At 41.0% G+C, this 15,127-nt stretch overlaps 1 protein-coding gene across 4 annotated transcripts in view; it reads left to right on the forward strand.

Annotated features, from left to right (window-relative positions):
- Window positions 1-15,127, forward strand: part of FLNB (filamin B) — a 167,865-nt gene that overhangs the window by 60,001 nt on the left and 92,737 nt on the right. For all 4 annotated transcript variants that reach the window (XM_077278608.1, XM_077278607.1, XM_077278609.1 and 1 more), the window contains exons 2-4: window positions 10,689-10,937; window positions 11,076-11,173; window positions 13,114-13,261. In XM_077278608.1, the coding sequence (XP_077134723.1) occupies window positions 10,689-10,937; window positions 11,076-11,173; window positions 13,114-13,261 (495 nt within the window). The remainder of the gene's footprint in view (window positions 1-10,688; window positions 10,938-11,075; window positions 11,174-13,113; window positions 13,262-15,127) is intronic.

Below are 15,127 nucleotides of genomic sequence, written 5' to 3' on the forward strand. Positions count from 1 at the left end.
ATCATCGCAGGGTGGGGACAGCCCCTGGAGGTGAGGTCAAGCCTCCACCAGCGTCACTGCATGGGAGACCCGTAGCAGCCCAGAAAGGGGGACCAGCAGTCAGGGGACAGCGGCCAATCAAGCCGCAGTGTCCCTCATTCACACCTGAGACTTTGTAACACTAATGAGTCCCGTTAATTGGGCACAATTTGGCCATTTACACTTAAGGGTGTACTCACTTTTGTAGCCAGTGGTTTAGACATTAATAACTGTGTGACATATTTAGCGGACACACCAAATTTATACTATTTATGCAAGCTGTACACTGACTCCTTTATATTGTATCAAAGTGTCAGATCTTCAGTGTTGTCAAATGAAAAGATGCAACAAAATATTTTTTAAAAGTGAGGGGTGTACTCACTTTTTTGTGATGCACACACATACATGTATACGGTGTATCTCTCCCTCTCTTCCCTTCGCCCGCTTCCCCCTCCCAATATATATATATATATATATATATATATATATATATATATATATATATATATATATATATATATATATATATATATATATATATATATATATGTATATATATATATATATATATATATATATATATATATATATATATATATATATATATATATATATATATATATATATACACACACACAGAGAGAGAGATAGTTAATATTATATATAATTTTATTTGAGCGAGAGATTCATGCAGGTATATATGTGTATATCCCTAGATATCTGTGTGTAATATAATACATATATTACATACATGTTTGCATACATATTATATGTAATGTGTAGTAAATATATATAGATCTGTGTTTTTATGCTTGTCCATTATACTATATTGAAATGTTTTTACAAAAAATAATAGTTACTATATATAATATATACTTAATATTCTAAAGGTGCTATTGCTTGAACCAATTTTAAGAAAATTGATGGCAAGTATAACGATATAGTTAATGGTATGTAATTAATTCGCATATACATACATTTAGCAAAAAAAAAAGCCTTTCAAGTCCTTAAATTTATTAGGGTAGACATTTCCTTTAAATTTAGCTAGACCCCTGCAGCAATTTCCTTCAATTAAGTCCCGTCTGCTTCCTTCATAAGGTGCGTGATATAAACTTCAGCCATGCTACAGACTGTGGAATTTTTTGTGACGTTCATCCATGAGTTAAACCTTCCAGACTGATTGATTGAGAAAAGTAATTAAACAGATCCTAAACTTTTTTTCAAAGAGATGTTATACATAGGCTCTCTGTGTGACATTACTCAGTAATGTATTTTATATGGTTGATGAAGTGCGATTAGGCGAAACGCAAATCCTTGATCAGAATGAAGGATTGCATTACCAATGCAAACATTTATTGTAGTACAGTCCATTAGAGGCAGTGATGGGAAATGAGATTCCATGTGAAGAATGATCTGTTCATATGGCATGCTGCACAGCAATTAGTGCTATAATATATATTACAAGATGACTAGGAATAATCAAAACTTTCTGTGACTGAAAGTTTTCAAAGTTGTGTTTTGTTTTTTTTTACTTTTTTTTCAGGTTTGTTAACAATGGAATCATGCCTATTGTTAGACACACAGGCACAAACATAGAATAACCTAATATTTTGAACAAGAAACTAACCTATTAAAAACATATACCCTAATTTTACCACCTGTGGAGAGGGGATTCACTTGGGCTATGTTCCCAGGATGAGTTTTTTTGACTCAAAAAAAAAATGCAAGTAACCCATTTTACTTAATGGGTGCAGAATTGATGCGAAAAATCTGCAATATCTAAAACTCGCCAAAGGCTCATAGTGGGAACATAGCCTTAGGTGTCTGACCCATTCATTTGAGTCTTCTTTGAGGGATTTGGGATACGGTGTAGCACCTGTTGAGGTTTTCCTGCTGTTCCTGGCATTCGTTGATGCAGGAAAGACCCAAGAGTTTAGGTCAACATAAATTTTGAGAATCATTAACTAGATGTCGGCATATTTGGCCACTGAAACCTCTCCTGAGGTTTGTCTATAAGGTCAGTTGCGATAAAAATCTTGGGTGTGACAAAGGAGCGTCCTTCAAATGGCAGAACTTCCAGATTTGTTCTTGGCTTGTTCTTTGTATTTTTGCATATGTGTGTGTGTTAATTTTCTTTTATTGCATTTTTATTGGAGGCTGTTTACTATGCAGATATTGGAAACCTATCCTCAATGTATCACATGGAAATTTCTGACCTGACCGCTGACAACTCATTGATGGAACAATTAGCGACAAAACTGCTGTTTTACATCTTCACTATTGTTATACTATTGTGTTGTTCTGCAAGCAGTGATGGTGTTCTACAATTTCCTTCCTGCAATGAAAGTAGCAGGTGTTAGGGCTGATAAAACCCTATCAATAATACCATGCGTTCAACATTTACCATCGGTGGAAATGATTAATTAGGAATTTGTTTTACTTCTACTAGAATACACGCTTGCAGCTCTGGGATATTTTCCGTCGGTCATACTGTACTTCGTTCTGGATCACTGGGTCAGCGTATCACCAGAGCATTGGCGCAGCATTAATCATACTACAGCATCGTACTACTGCTATTGAGTCTTTTAACCTGTTTTGTGTCTTTTACTTTTTTATTTCCTTTCATGTTTCAAGACCTGCACTGATCGCTTATAAATCTTAGTCCATGGCATGCCCATCTCAAGGCAGCATGTAAAAGTTTGACCCATAACTACACCCACCATGCCTTTTTACAACCCCATGTCCCCACCACACACACGCTCTTTGCCTATTTTGCATCCCGTCTACAGAACAAACCTTCTAGAAGTGCCGTTCTCTGGGAAGTTTCTGTAGAATGGGCAGCGCTCAAGAGATTTGCCAACTTCTCCGGCAGTCTGGGAGGTTTGACCTTTTTCTATGAGCCTTCAGGATGTTCTACGAAAGGTGATAAGCATGTATTAGAATATGACTTATTAGTGTTGACAAGAAGGTTGGGCCCCAACCAGTCATTGTTACTTTTTAGGTGGCCGTTTTTCCTGGGACTGGTATGTCCAGTACTTGCCCCCTTTCCCTTCTAACCCTCTTGCTTACATCATATGGAAAGACCATAGGGTCAGTAAGCTAAGACTACCTACCTTGGGCATGTAGTTCCTTTAGGTGCTACAAAAGGGCCCATATTGGGGGGGCCTAAGGGTTTGGTGATCCGAGATAGACTCTCAGTTAACTTTTCCCTTTTAATGTTTTTTATTATGCACTAGCCCAGCTATCAAAACAATAGACCAAAACACTAGATGCCGTTCTATGATATGTGGCTAGCGTAGTTATGAGTGAACATGCTCGGATAAGATAATGTGTTATCCGGACACGCTCAGGTGCTAACCGAGGGTCTTCGGTGTGCTCGAAAAATATGTTCGAGTCTCCGCGGCTGCATATCTCGAGCCTGTTTGTTAGGCAATCCATGCCAGTGTTGCAGCTGTCAGGACAGCCATGAGACATGCACCCGCTGGGACTCCAACATAGTATTCGAGCACGCCGAAGACACTTGGTTAGAGGATACCGCATTATCTGAGCACGTTCGCTCATCACTAGGGCTATCTCTATGGTATAATTGTCCCACGTCACATGGGCAAATTTTTGAGGACTTGACCCCAATTCCAGCAGGTGTCCAGAGATGACGTTTTTGGCCCCAGTACGAAACCGGTAACCGGACCCCACAACTATCAGCTATAGTACGGATCACATTACCCTTTTTGGCTTCCATGGCTTGGAAGCGTTTGCAACCTCTGCTTCCCCTGTAGTTTATTCGTGTGATGTCATTAGTTTGTGGGGAACAGATGACATCACTCATTTTTACAATTTTTTGTTTATATAAAAATAATTTATTTTACATGTGAGGAATTACATTACCCGTGTAATTCCTGACATGTGGCGTATATTGTTTAGTATAGTATCTGCAGCTTTTTCTTTTATTTCTATTAAAAAAAACACACTAAATGGGTCAGTAAAGACCTAGGGTAATTACTGGGGCCAGAGGACCGGGGAATTGAGCCGGCAGACCACACACAAGCTGGCTGGAGCTTTAACATTATAACCTCTGTGTGCCAGGAGCCGAGGCTGGCAGCTTCCCCCTCCTAAATGCTCCCATACAAAGCCTGGACTGTGTAACCTTGTGTTCAGGGGTGAGCGAGGATCACTAGAGGAATTAATTGTTTATATATAAATCAGGTCGACCCAAAACATTTCCCAGCACAACTGAGTATTAGTCCTGAAAGTCATCCAGCCTTTTTGTCATTCATACATCCGCTTTTCACATGCTAGTTACAGTCTATGAGACTGTTCACATGGATGTTTGTTTTTTTGCAGACCTGGTGTCCAGAAAAAAAATCAAGGAAACCTGTCCTTCTTGATTCAAGCCATGGATCAAAATTTAACTTACAATTGTATGGTCCATGACAAAAAAAGACAATATATTGGTTGCACACTGTGTGGTGTCCATGATTAACCTTGCATTGGATCAGGAAACGTATGCAATTTTTTTTTTATTGCATATGTAAAAATCAGTAATGGAACTCCAATGGTGTAACCTGTGAAGTAGTGTCCATGATGATTGATATTCCCTCAAAATGAAAAGATTCTAATTCTCACCCTACACCTCCTCCTTGGCTCCTAGTCACTCACTTTTGAAAACTACAAAAGCCATCCTACTCTAAACATGACTGATTTCAGCTCACTGAGGGATCAGATTACAGCTGTCCATTCAAGTCTTTAGAAGGGGAAGGGGGTTGAGTAGAGTGTGAGAATCTGAGTGGAAGACAGAGGCAGGGAGACACCCACAGGCGGTGCTGCTGCTTTCTACTAAATGTATCATCATCATCATCATCACCATCACCATCACCCATCATCCATAGTGCTGTACATAAGGGCTTACATACAAATTGCAGATATCACTTACAGTAAGCAAACTAATAATGACAGACTGATACAGAGGGGCGAGGACCCTGCCCTTGCGGGCTTACATTCTACAGGATTGTGGGGATGGAGACAGTAGGTTGAGGGTTTCAGCAGCTCCGGTGTTGGTGAGGCGGTAGCTCCGGTAGTGGTGAGGAGGCAGCGGGGTCAGTGCAGGCTGTAGGCTTTCCTGAAGAGGTGGGTTTTCAGGTTCCGTCTTAGGGATCCGAATGTGGTTGATAGTCGGACGTGTTGGGGCAAAGAATTCCAGAGGATGCGGGATATTCGGGAGAAGTCTTGGAGGTGGGTTGGGTGAGGAGCGAATAAGTGTGGAGGAGAGAAGGAGGTCTTGGGAGGACCGGAGATTACGTGAGGGAAGATATCGGGAGATTAGTTCAGAGATATATGGAGGAGACAGGTTATGGATGGCTTTGTAGGTCAGTGTTAGTAATTTGAACTGGATACGCTGAGGGAATGGGAGCCAGTGAAGAGATTTGCAGAGGGGGGGAAGCGGAGGAGTAGCGAGGAGAGAGATGGATTAGTCGGGCAGCAGAGTTAAGGATGGAATGGAGAGGTGCAAGGGTGTTAGCAGGGAGGCCGCAGAAAAGGATGTTGGAGTAGTCAAGGCGGGAGATGATGCGGGCATGCGCAAGCATTTTTAGTGGATTGATAGTTGAGGAAAGGACAGATTCTGAAGATATTTCTGAGCTGGAGGCGCCAGGAGGTGGGAAGAGCTTCAATGGGCAGTTTGAAGGACAGGGCAGAGTCGAAGGTTACTCCGAGGCAGCTGACTTTCGGTACAGGGGAAAGCATGATGTAGTTAATTGCGATAGATAGGTCAGGTAAGTAAGATCTATGGGATGGAGGAAAGATGATGAGTTCAGATTTGTCCACATTGAGTATGAGGAAGCAAGAGTTTCATCTCACCCCCAGAGCTGAATTGACCTCTAGTGCTGCCTTTATAATGTCCTCCATAGTGATGATTCTGAACATGTGGTACATAGCGACAATAGATCAGGAATCCCGCTTGTATTTGTGTACCCCATATGAAAGCCACTTTTGTAGCTAGCCTTCACCCACTAGTTCAGAGACCACGGAAAATTCGAGATTGAGCATGGAGAGAGGGGAAAACTAATCATACAAAATACATGATGCAAGTCATATAATGGTCACATACACACATTATAGCTACAAAAGTCACCTAAAAAGGCAGATTCGCTTTAAGTCTCCAGGATCCTCAATTTTTAGTTGTCAAAATGTATTTAGTTTGAAAGCTTCATCCCAACTATTCTTCCTGGATTATGTCATGAAACACCAAACAATGGAGTCGTCATCCTCATCATCCTTGTCCTCATTTGCCTTCATATTCATTCTAGGCTTTTATCTTTTTCTAATCTGATGCTGAATGCAACGTTTTAGGGTATGTTCACAATTCTGCAGATTGCAGAAATTTGTCCTTCCCAGAAGAGGGCCCCTGTGTAAGTACAATATATGGGACCTCTGCAATCTAGTAGCTTCTAATAATGCACAATTCCACCTACTCTAGAGGTGGTAGTGGCCCTCTTACCTCTTGGCCAGTTGCACCAATGGTATATCCGCCCGGGCTTACATCTGAACGTCACTGTTTCGGCTGCATGTCCACATCGGATTTTTCCTAACCCCATCCAGATGTATGGGGCAAATCCTTCCATGTGTAGCCCTTTTGTGGATATTGGTTCCTGGACTTTGACTCTGCTTCTTCCTAGGTGTTTACTACGGTGTATTAACTTGTACTAAATGATCGGCTTAAAAGCCTGCCGTCAATGTGTGCATCCAAACAAATGATTTTTGTTTTTGTTTCTCCGGGTAAAGGAAGTTGTTTCTAACAATTATTCCTCCATGTAAATAGTAGAGTCGCGCTTCCTTTCTGTGATTTATTTATTCTGCTTTTGGATTTTAAGGACTACAAAGTTTTGGTGCTGAAATAATTAAATTGTGTTTCCCCTTTAAGTAGTAGACTTGTTCCCCTGTTTGTCAAGTTTTTCAGCAGCCTCTTAGTCATATTTGTTTTTAGGGAAATCTGAGTGATGAAAAATCGGGCTGCTGTAGAATTGTCGCCTATTTATTGCAACATAACAAATGATTTATGATTTAAAGTTGTCTGACTCCCCACCTGGGAGCGGTACCGTCACCCGGCTTGAGGACTACTGTAGACCTTCTATTGTGTGATAAAGTTGTTCAACTTTTTATTCTGCTTTCTCAAGATTTTAAAGATTGCTGGTTGATGTTCAGAAATGTGGGTATTAGTGCACAGTAAGACAATAATTAAAAAAAGTGTGGCGCTCTCCCAGAGTGTCTCGGATGAAGAGAAGATGGAAAATTTCTCCATTCCGTCAATCCGTGAAAATTAGACTGCACTCAGATGTCATCCACGAGCAATCCGGTGTTCCAACGGACTCATTGACTCGTATGGCCGAGTGCGATCTGATAATTTGGGTATGCTGCGATTTGTTCCTCGGACAGGCTCGGTCTTAGAAAATAATTGAACATATGCATGGCACCATAGAATAACAGTGGTACGAGTTTGATCCTATGATTTATTGGATTGTACTTGGACTGAAAATATGGCCGTGTGCACAAACCCTAAGGCTGTGGCACAGCAACAATCAGACAAATCGTGCGACTATAAACACTTTTAGAACTTGTCTGCAGCCTGCAGTTCAATGACTATTTTATAAGTGCAATTAGATTGTCAAAAAAATCCACGAAATTTCCGACAAGTCACATGCCACTTGCATTGAAATATATGGTATTCCGAGTATGCTCCTGTGCTGAGTGTTTTCAGTGTGTTCGAAAAATACATTTGAGTCCCCGCGCCTGTGGTCTGTATTAGACGATCCTCATGAAACCTTCATCCCTGGCTCTGTTTGGAGTCTGTTGATTTCCTCTTGGCATTATCAATGCTCCCGTCAGTGATGTTCTAACATACTGGAGGAGGCTGGGGCTTGGCAGCAGGGTTTGGCCATGACTTGGCCCCTTCTTTTTAGAGCTCATGTTGCCGCAGTTGATTATAGAACATTTAATAGTTATTACACTTCATAAAGAAAATATCGCGATTCCTTCATCTTTGTGTTTGGAGACTCCATGAAAGGTCTCTTTGTTGTTGACTGCATTTCAGACCTTGATTCTACTCCTAATGTCTGAAACCAGTCATTTTTTATCTTGACATGAAATAATATTAATTACTTGCAAGAACTAAAGAGCGTTTTTTAAAAGGGTTGTCCAGTATTAAAAAAAAATAAAAAGTATTTTTCTATTTTTTCAAAAACAGTACCACTGTCGTCTATGGAATGTCTCATGCAAAGGTGCACTACCGGCAACAACCTGTAGATAGTGGTGGTGCTGTTTTTGGGAATTCTTGATAAACCATCAAATGACTGAATATGTGATTAGCAGTGTGGTTTTGCAATAGAGATTAATAGGAAGTGTAAAAAAAAAATGCTCAAAATAGAGATTTTTTTCAGGCATTATTTTGGAGTGGACCAGCTAGGGAAAAAAAAAACTTCTCAAACTGTGTCTGCACAGAGCCTTACTGAATATGGGAGTTGTACCACTTTTATTCTTCGTTTCTGTAGTTTCTTGTCAGATGTATAATGTCGACTCTCACTAAGGATTAACTGTAATCTTATTTTTATGTTCCCTGTCAAATCAATTTCATGGTCAGGAGTAGTTGTTCTTGCCACGTGCATCCAGAGTTTTGCGTGTTACTCGTGCATTATTTGGTACTTTGTGTCCCATGTGTTATTGAGACAAGACATGTTCTATGCCCTGTGTCTATGGTAGATAGATCATGTATAACATTCAGGAACTTGTGGCAATGCCCGTGACTGCTCAGTATATTATTTAATCATATAATGCAATCCTCTGTTACATACAACTGTAAAGGGTTTGTTTTGTGACAAATTGGAAAATATGTATTTTTATTAGAGATTCAGGTCATGGTAATGCCAAAGTTCAATTAAAACCTACAGTTTAAGGGGAATTTTAAATTTAGACCTTTATGGTGTATCCATAGGAAACTGTAAATAATAAATTTCTGACACCACCTCTGGAACCTGCACCTATGCACAGAACGAGGCTCCATAACACCCATCCTACCTTACTGAGTGCCAGGGACCTGCACCTATGCCTAGAGCGAGGCTCCCGTAACACCCATTCTACCTTGCTGCGTGCCAGGGAACTGCACCTATGCAGAGAGCGAGGCTCCCGTAACACCCATCCTACCTTGCGGAGTACCAGGGACCAGCACCTATGCCTAGAACGAGACTCCCATAACACCCATCCTACCTTACTGAGTCTCAGGGACCTGCACCTATGCACAGAACAAGGCTCCTGTAACACCCATCCTACCTTGCTGAGTGCCAGGGACCAGCACCTATGCAGAGAGTGAGGCTCCCGTAACACCAATCCTGCCTTACTGAGTCTCAGGGACCTGCACCTATGCCTAGAGCGAGGCTCCCGTAACACCAATCCTACCTTACTGAGTCTCAGGGACCTGCACCTATGCCTAGAGCGAGGCTCCCGTAACACCAGTCCTACCTTGTTGAGTGCCAGTGACCTGCAACTATGCCTAGAGCGAGGCTCCCGTAACACCCATCCTACCTTGCTGAGTACCAGGGACCTACACCTATGTAGAGAGCAAGGCTCCCTTGACAACATACTACTTTGCTGAGTGCCATGGACCTGCACTGATGCACAGTACAAGGCTCCCATGACACCCATCCTACTTTGCTGAGTGTCAAGGACCTGCACCAATGCAGAGAACGTGGCTCCCATGACACTCATCCTACTTTGCTGAGTGCCATAGACCTGCATTGATGCGCAGTACAAGGCTCCCATGACACCCATTCTACCTTGTTGAGTAGCAGGGACCTGCACCGATACAGAGAATGAGGCTCTCATCCCATGACACCCATCCTACCTTGCAGACTGCCAGTTACATTGCTTTTTCCATTTATTCTTATGGAAGTTATAAAGGCACTTGAGTATGCTAGCTCGCTATTAATTTTCCCTCTGCATGCGGTGGTCATCAGCCTATTCATGGGTTGTGACGGAGGTCAAGGGAACCTAATTCTCCAAACAAGGGGCAGGCCTCTGAGATAAAAGGACACAGCTACCATGCTTTTGTGACCTATCCTCTGGTTCTCATAAATGTCTAACACTTTAATAAACGATACAATAGTATAGTCTAGTAGCATTAAATTGTTTATAGCCCTTCCATTATTTTCCACCCAAGATGACTGATGCAGAAAGAAAACTTTTATATCGTTATCTTTTTGGCAGGGTCCTCACATTTAAAAACTGATGAGAACTTGTTGACAATCCAAGAAGGAAGATCACAAGTGACCATTGATCAAGGGCAAGGTTGGGGTAAGGGGCTTGCAGGGCAGGTTACCCAGGTGCTAAGCAGGGCTGTGGAGTCGGTAAGCCAAACCTCCGACTCCTCAATTTCCATGACACCGACTCCACCAAAATGGGCTCCGACTCTATAGACCTGGTGCTAAGTACCTTGGCCAGAGTATTTGGCTTCAGAGGTAAAGTACGTTCGCAATGAAGTTGCATGTGTTGAGTGGCTTGAAGCATCATCGCCAATGAGACCTTATCATATATGGCTTTTACTGATGGTGATCTATATTTTCTATAACGTTTTTTAAAATATAATATAGTTAGACCTCAATTTCACAAGTCTCCATTTTTCTCCCCAGACAGCAAAGCCATCGTGGATGGAAACTTGAAGCTGATCCTTGGTCTTATCTGGACACTTATTCTACACTATTCAATCTCTATGCCAGTGTGGGAAGATGAGGGTGACGAAGAGACCAAAAATCAGACCCCAAAACAAAGACTTCTGGGCTGGATTCAGAACAAGATTCCTTATTTGCCCATCACCAATTTCAGTCAAAACTGGAAAGATGGCAAAGCCCTTGGTGCCTTGGTTGACAGCTGCGCTCCAGGTAATTTCTGCGTAGATCAGAGTTTTGGAATAATCAAACTTGACAAATTTGGAGATAATTTTTAGGGGTTGTACATAATTTTGGGTATTATTCATGTTTCAATTGAACATCATGATTCAAAATGACCTTTCTTTCCAGGGTTGTGTCCTGACTGGGAGACGTGGGACCCCAATAAGCCTGTTGATAATGCTCGTGAGGCCATGCAGCAAGCAGATGATTGGCTCGGAGTCCCTCAGGTAACCAAACCATTTGTAATATCATAGAAATTTTTTAGATCTAGATGAAAAAGAGAAAAATAGATCTGATTTTTAGCCTGCAAAAACAGTGCAAATTTTTGTTGTATTTTCTCTTACTTTCCACTTGTTATACATGCATATTCATATTATTTCTCAATTTTACTTGTCAAGAGATGTCAAAACCTGCTAATCAAGATTCTAACAGGTTTTCTACCTGATTTTCTGTTGAAGAATGAGAGAAAAAGTCTAAAGATAATGTAGTACCCTGAGTCAGATGTAGGCGTGTTTCTTAATCTTCTCTACAATTAATATTAATCCTGATACATTATGTTTAAGGATCCAGAAGACGCTGGAATCTTTTAATGACTTGCTAAATTGACAGTTCTCATTTAGAGCCCCTGATGATTCCATATAGATATTCCTTAGCAGTAATATGCACTTTCTGCCCTCAAAGCATAAAATCTGTCTGCTTTGCTATTGTAGACATCATTTGGTGAATCATCATACAGTAGAATTTTTATTTTTCCCACGTCTGTGTCTCTTTAAGAGGTATAACTTCCTTAAAGCAAACCTGTCACCCCCAAAATCGATGGTGAGGTAAGCTCACCGGCATCAGGGGCGTATCTACAGCATTCTGTAATGCTGTAGATAAGCCGCCGATGTTACCTGAAAGAGAAGAAAAAGACGTTAGATTATACTCACCCAGGGGCGGTCCGATCCGATGGGTGTCTCAGGTCCGCTCCGGCGCCTCCCATCTTCATTCCATGACGTCCTCTTCTGGTCTTCGCGCCGCTACTCCGGCGCAGGCGTACTTTGTCTGCCCTGTTGAGGGTAGAGCAAAGTACTGCAGTGCGCAGGCGCCGGTAAGGTCAGAGAGGCGCCGGAGCGGACCTGAGACACCCATTTGACCGCGGACCAGCAGCGGGACCACCCAGGTGAGTATATTATAACCTCTTTTTTTCCTCTTTCAGGTAACATCGGGGGCTTATCTACAGCATTACAGAATACTGTAGATAAGCCCCTGATGCCGGTGAGCTTACCTCACCATCGATTTTGGGGGTGACAGGTTCCCTTTAAGTTTGGGTATGATCGGAAAAACACTGCAAAATAGTGTGACGCATTCTTCAAGTGTGTGAGTTTTAAGGTTTTTTTTTTTTTTTATTTTTCAAGACTCAAAGCGAGTTTAATCAGTTTATGTAATTTGTATTAGTTCATGTATCACCATCCACTGGTCCATGTTCCCTAAAAGGGAGGCCGCCTGTGTGAAGGGAGGCCGGCTGTATGCTTATTTCAATTTTTTGGTTTGTGTGGCTTAAATAGAACAATTTGCTTTAACGACAACACAACACTGCCCATTCCAGTAATTGCAGCAGGACCTCTATAGGTTTCCTTAAATCACCATTTGAAGTTTTCTGCTGATTAGATTTTGGTGCACAGGGGCCGGACTGTGCACTGGATATTCTCCGCCCTTTCATTAATTCCCTGCCCCCCCTCCATCTGCCTCCAGTCTTTGAATGACCTGCGTCCTCTGATTGAAAGCTCAGCAGTAACCTGTCATTCAAAGACCGGAAGCAGGTGGAGGGGCAGGAGAATCCTGGACAGGGAGGAGAAGCCCCAGTGCACAGTCCGGACCCAGTGCACCAAAATCTAATTGGCATAAAACTTCACGCGCTGATAACAGAAGAAAAACAAAGCAGATTTCTTCATTAATGCTATCAATATAATCAGTATTACAGCCATTTAGATACTTTACAAAATCATACTGGCACGTTCTCTTTAAGTAGAATCTTTCCAGTTATAGAAATGGGAAGGGTAGAAAATTCTCCATTATTTATACTTTTACATTGAACCCATAAATGGACACCATTTAGTATTTCTAATCTAGATAAAATATCAAATAAGCGATGATCTTTTATTTATTTATATGTGCTTGTTTTCAGGTGATCACCCCAGAAGAGATCATTCACCCAAATGTGGATGAACATTCAGTTATGACCTACCTGTCACAGTTTCCCAAAGCTAAGCTTAAACCCGGAGCCCCACTGAAGCCCAAGTTGAACCCTAAAAAAGCAAGAGCTTACGGTCGAGGTGAGGTCTTCACTTTCTCATTTTTGCATATTCGTTATTAAAGTAACATGAGAATTTCACACTAAATATCGTCCAAACATATGGTGTGTTGGCAGCATGTTATAGTGCAGGAGGAACTGAAGAGATTCATATATCGTTATGTGGGAGACGATTAAAGGGAATCTGTCAGTGGGATCAACCTTTGTAAGCCGTCTATATGGGCATGTAAGTCCTAGGAAGCTGACTGAAATGTTACCTTTTACATCTGCAATTCAATGTCCTAGCAGAGAAATCCACATTTTTTTTAAAGATCTAAATGAGCTGTTAAGATCTATGGGCCAAACATAGATCTCCCCAAGAATCTGCCTCCTGAGCTTATATATATATATATATATATATATATATATATATATATATATATATATATATATATATATATGTGTTACTGGCATGAACCATGTAATGAATGACAGTCTGCTCTCCTGATCTTCATGTCTCATACTTGGTAATGTCCTACTTTCATTTAAAATAAGCTCTGGAGGCAGTTTTTTGTGGAGATCTATGCCTGGCCCATAGATCTTAACAGCTCATTTGCATATTAAGAAAATATGGATTTCAATGGAATAAGGCATACAATCACAGACATCAAGATATAATTTAACTCCACTTTCTATTACCTACATGCCCTTTTAGATTACTTCTCCTGTGACAATATTGATCTGCACATTTAATACCGATGCAATTTTGATAGCAGAGAGGCAATGGGGTGTCATATAATGGAATGGCCCTTTATACACATTGAATCAAAGATGGACGAACCCACCAATTTCAGTCTGACAAGCTGACCATCTAATGCCTTAGGGGGCCTTCCGACACTTTCCTTCAGATGATGTGGTAGAGAAGGATCGGACAGTTTGATTCCTATCTTCTTCCCAAGAAAAATTATGCCACTAGAGCTGTCCAACACCAGTTTACTCTGCTCAGCCATTGAAAACACAAGATCGATTGGCCAAGTATTCATATGTCTGGTGAAATGGATGTAAATTAAACCAGCCTTCGACTATCCGCTATCTAAATTATAAGGGCAAGTACTGTCACCACCATTTCCAAACCAAATTATCTGGATAGAATGATTTCTGCACGTTTTCTCCTCCTAATGAATAGAAATAACTCTGTTGGGTCTTGAAGACCGCGGAATGTCCTAATAACTTAAGATCGCCTTGGTAAATACGGACTAGACATGTGTGGCGTCATGTCATTTACGATATGATACCGCTCTGCTGGATAAACAAAAAAATTATCTTCTTATATGAGATTTTTCGAACTTTACTAATCCTGAGGTGAAAGTCTTATCCACCAGAGATGAAGGTGTGGTAAAGAGACAAGGTGTGAAGTGTCATTACAACGCCCAGTGCCATGAAAACCTTTAAGAGAAAAAAAAAAAGATTTATAAAACGGTTTTATATGATTTCATACTTTTTCTAAGTGTCATGGATCAGCCTGTTTGTAAATATGCTGGAGGATTAAGTGTCCTTATTGTCTTGGATTTTGAGTCTGTAGAAGAATTATGGGATGTCAACTGCACCCACGTACTTTGGTATGTGAAAAATATGCTTTGTTTACCAAGATTGGCCATATTCTTCAAGCCTTTTAGGTTTCTAGTAGATTTATATTTCATTGCCCTCAAGACAATAAACTTCTAATTCTCTGTTCTTTCTCAGTTAAATCAGTTTCTAACGTATACCTTTTAAAAACGGACCATTACTTATGTCAGACATATTGGTTAAGGGGTAAAATTTCACTATTGAGGCTAGTACAAAGCTGGTTTAGTGAGTCTCCTTAGCCCGGTAATGATTCCTGGGGGAAAAGGGTATGCAAAAAGAAAAA

This window comes from Ranitomeya variabilis, chromosome 8 (assembly GCF_051348905.1).
Source record: "Ranitomeya variabilis isolate aRanVar5 chromosome 8, aRanVar5.hap1, whole genome shotgun sequence".
NCBI classification, from domain to species: domain Eukaryota; kingdom Metazoa; phylum Chordata; class Amphibia; order Anura; family Dendrobatidae; genus Ranitomeya; species Ranitomeya variabilis.